Source organism: Papaver somniferum, chromosome 8 (assembly GCF_003573695.1).
Source record: "Papaver somniferum cultivar HN1 chromosome 8, ASM357369v1, whole genome shotgun sequence".
Taxonomy (NCBI): Eukaryota; Viridiplantae; Streptophyta; class Magnoliopsida; order Ranunculales; family Papaveraceae; genus Papaver; species Papaver somniferum.
In genome coordinates, this window is record NC_039365.1 from 59,908,613 (window position 1) to 59,912,296 (window position 3,684).

Consider the following 3,684-nt stretch of genomic DNA (forward strand, 5'->3'; position numbering starts at 1 on the left):
TTTTTTTTTTTTTTTTTTTTTGTAGATGTAAAACCTAGCTCTTAGGTACAACCTCCTTGAACTTGAGAAAATCATCCCGTTGTAAACGAAGTTTCTTTGCGAGACATATTGTGATTAACTCCACCAGTAAAATCAATAGCAGGGTAGTTAACATTGCTAGGATCGCTAGTAAAACGAGCAATGAACCCTACATGGACATACTGTTTTTACTCCTTTTTCTCTTTGCATGAAAAACCTAGCTTTAGGTTGTAGTCGATGCAAAACCTGGTCCAGGTTTCGGCAATCAACACAATTTCCATGGCAAGCCTGCTCGTCCGTCCATCTAAACTTGCCACGATAATTCGTCTCGTGCATGACTTTTGTACGACTCCTCCATATATTGGCCCAGTTATACATGCTCGTCCCAAAGCCGACGGGATATTCGAGTATAGGATCGAGCATGCAATGACTTTGCTCGATCCAGCCGTGGCGTACATCCCGCGACTAATTTTTTTTTTTGACTTCTTTCTATCCGTCATCCATTAGCATCCTTATTGGATTGTATGCATGGTTTTTCTCTTAGCACAAAGTAATTACCCTTTTTCCATTGCGCTTCATTGTAGTTATTTGAACTGAACGAAGAAGCTCTTGTTAAGATGTCACCTGGGGATAACGCTACCGCCAAACCGAAAGGTGTTAAGAAATCCAACGACATGCCGAACATAGATGACGAGCTCTTTGTCGTGCCTTATTCGAATGTTACGACTCATCCTGGTCATAAGATAACCCTGCTTACAGGCTCGAAGAACGAAGGTGCTGCTCCGTCGGCTTCTCCAGCACGTGTGATGAGATTCTTTCTTCGGAAGAATGAATATCCGGCTTCCCTTGTTAATTTCAAGGTCTGTCATACTCCACTGAGCTCTTATGAAGGATGGATGAGACACATGTTGAGTAACGAGCGTATCAGAAACAATTTGGCCAAGGCGCAGATCGTTGAAGCTGTCATGGCGTCTGCAACACTTCACATTAGGAAATACGTCGCGGGATTGATCGCCTTCACCTCTCGATGGTGTCCTTCTACGCATACAAATTTATGTAGATGGGGAGAAATGACTATTACTTTGGAGAGTGTATCCGTGCTTCTGAGTCTTCCAATCACAGGCAGTTTTGATTACGAACTATCCACTGCAGAAACTACAACTATCGACGCTCTCATCCGGAAGGCAGAAGGATATAACCAGCAGGAATGTGGTGAGAAATGTTTTTATACTTGGTGGGTGTCTGAATGGTTTCCTACAAAACCGAAACTGGGCCAAGTGTTGGACGATGAACTCAGCGTTGTTACATTTCTGTCCTTGTGGCTGTCTAGGGACGTCTTCGATGATGGCTCTGGTAAAAAGACCATAAGACGCGAGCTTGTCATGTTTGCCATTAGGTTAGCGCAAGGCGTAGTCCTCCCTTTAGGCAGATTGTTCCTCGGGTCGTTGTACTTTCATCTTGATTCCCTAGTAGCGGACATGTATGCTTCCAATGGATATAAGAAGGTGGAGTCGCACATTCACGTCGCTTTCCTCCAAGCGTTCTTATGGGAACATTTCAAAGGTTACGCTCCTGTCACTGCAACTTCATTTTCTAGTTTGTGTGGTGGTTCGAGAATACTCCGTTGGCAAAAAAGACGTCCGAAACCTGGGTTGAGGCTTATCGACTTCTTCGACAACATGTACGCCATAGATTTTCGCCCGTGGGGACCGGTTCATTCTTTTGTGGTTCAGCCAAAGACTTTTGCCGTCGTTTCTGACACTGTGTTGCACACCGATGGAAAGAATATGGGCCCTGAAGAGATTATTTTTATGCGAAGTTGCATGCCAGGCTACATTCCGTCTTTTTTTGATGAATCTCTTATTGCAATTCCTTATAATATTGACAGGGCCGCTCGTCAGATGGGATTCGATCAGGGAATTCCGTTTTGTCGTCCTCCAATGCCTTCAGGTGATCTTTTACCGTCTGTTCTTGATGCTAGCATTTTCCCTTCAAAGCAGAGTCTTCCATTTTTGCTCTCAGGAAGAAAACCAGTTGCGACTAATAAGTATAAAGATTTCTGGAGAAAAGAGCTGCTGGTTCCTCGTGATAGGCCTTCCTCTGAGATTTTGAAGCAACACAAACGGCTGAAACCACTTCCGGGAAAACGAACTAAGGCTGATGCTTCTGATGATTGCAGTCCCCAGGAGAAGGAGACGACACATAAAAGGCAGGCGGGGCAGCGTTCGAACGACAGCTTCTGTGGTTTTCAATTCTTCCCATGTGCAGGTATTTAAACTTCTTCTTTTAATATGCTCTTTTAGTTACCTTGGAATATTTACATCGAACACCATTCTCTTTTTAAAACCAGGGCCTCGGGGGTGAAAATGCTTTCACCAAATTAGCACGTAGTCGCCATACGTTTTTGGAGAAATATGGCGATTCTGAACCTCTTGAAGATGGAGATGAGGCTAAGGGCAAAGAAGGTTCGAGGTCCGACATTGATAGAAGAAGTGTTTCCCAGTACAAAAAAGAGCCCAATCGTTGTGGCGAGCTAGAAGACGCAACCGTGACAGAGACCAACCTTGAGCTTGAAGGGGTCGATGATGCAAGAAACACTGTATGCGCTACATCCATGGTCGCAGAGGTGCTTCCCTCTAAAGAGCCTTCCGCAACTAACAAGGTATTGGTTGTGCATTCCGCTGCTGCTGGAGTCCTTTTTGACCCTCCTTTTGACACCCCTTTCACAGACCATGTGTTGGTTGGAGGATTCAGCGTGCCGGCTAAGTATGAGGAGTTATACACAAAAATATGGAAGAATCATGGTCATATCGCCACTTCCAAGAATCTTAAGAGTCGCTTCGCATTAGTCAATCGTGTTGAAGAAGCTTTATCCACCATCTATGGTATGAGCATCGTGACTTGGCATACCGTTTCTGAAGAGATAGTTTCAAACTGGGAGTTCCATCAGGATGTGTTCGTGAAGTATGAGTTTAACGCCTCTTGGTTCTGTGAAGGATTTTCTGAAATCCAGAGGTTGCAAGGCGAGATAAGTGAAGTATCCTCTATGGACTACATTGCTTTCCAGGAGGAAGATATCGAGAGATTGTCTAAGGAGTTGAAGCTGAAGCAGGCCTCCCTCCAGAAAATGAAAGCTGTTATTTCCCAGAAGAATGAGTTGTTGCTGAAAGACTTCCCTTGAATGCTTTACGTCTTCTTCCTTATACTTTACTTTTAGGTGTTTTGAGTGATGTGAGAAACTCCTTTCACAATTTATTTTTCGGGCTTTGAACTAGTAGGTGATTGAATTTTGAATTGGTTTATTCTGAATAATTTTGTGAGTGATTTTCGGAAGGAGATTGTCTTTAAAAGAAATATGCATTCGGGTTTTGAGCATAATGTGAACACTCTAACAACATGGTACATGTCATACAAAATTGCAAACATCGTGTGAAAAGGAAAGCATGAAAGAGGAAAATAAACATGGTGTTTAAAGTGATTTGCATTATTGGATCTCTTTATCAATGTGGGACATCATGTCCCCAGTAGGATCCAAAGCTATCTTTCACGTAAAATTGTTTAATAGAACTTACTTGTTCTTAGAAATTCCATTTGCATGAAACTGGATCTTCCCGAGCACTCACTTCAAGAAAATTGCACACACTAACTTTCAGAGAAAGGAAGTAA

General features: G+C 43.1%; 1 protein-coding gene across 1 annotated transcript; it reads left to right on the forward strand.

Annotated features, from left to right (window-relative positions):
• The first annotated feature begins 635 nt into the window (after positions 1 to 635).
• On the forward strand, positions 636 to 3,199 carry LOC113305589. Its single transcript, XM_026554610.1, has 3 exons — positions 636 to 2,231; positions 2,369 to 2,680; positions 2,969 to 3,199. Exons 1-3 carry the CDS (start codon positions 636 to 638, stop codon positions 3,197 to 3,199), a joined length of 2,139 nt encoding a protein of 712 aa, XP_026410395.1.
• The last annotated feature ends 485 nt before the right edge of the window (positions 3,200 to 3,684 follow it).

What these genes read in the sequence shown, in the direction of transcription:
- LOC113305589 (XM_026554610.1), top strand. Translation starts at nt 636, where the DNA reads ATGTCACCTGGGGATAACGCTACCGCCAAACCGAAAGGTGTTAAGAAA. An exon ending in AGACGACACATAAAAGGCAG is followed by an intron (nt 2,232 to 2,368) that starts GCGGGGCAGCGT and finishes TTTTAAAACCAG; the next exon opens with GGCCTCGGGGGTGAAAATGC. An exon ending in AGCCTTCCGCAACTAACAAG is followed by an intron (nt 2,681 to 2,968) that starts GTATTGGTTGTG and finishes GAGTTCCATCAG; the next exon opens with GATGTGTTCGTGAAGTATGA.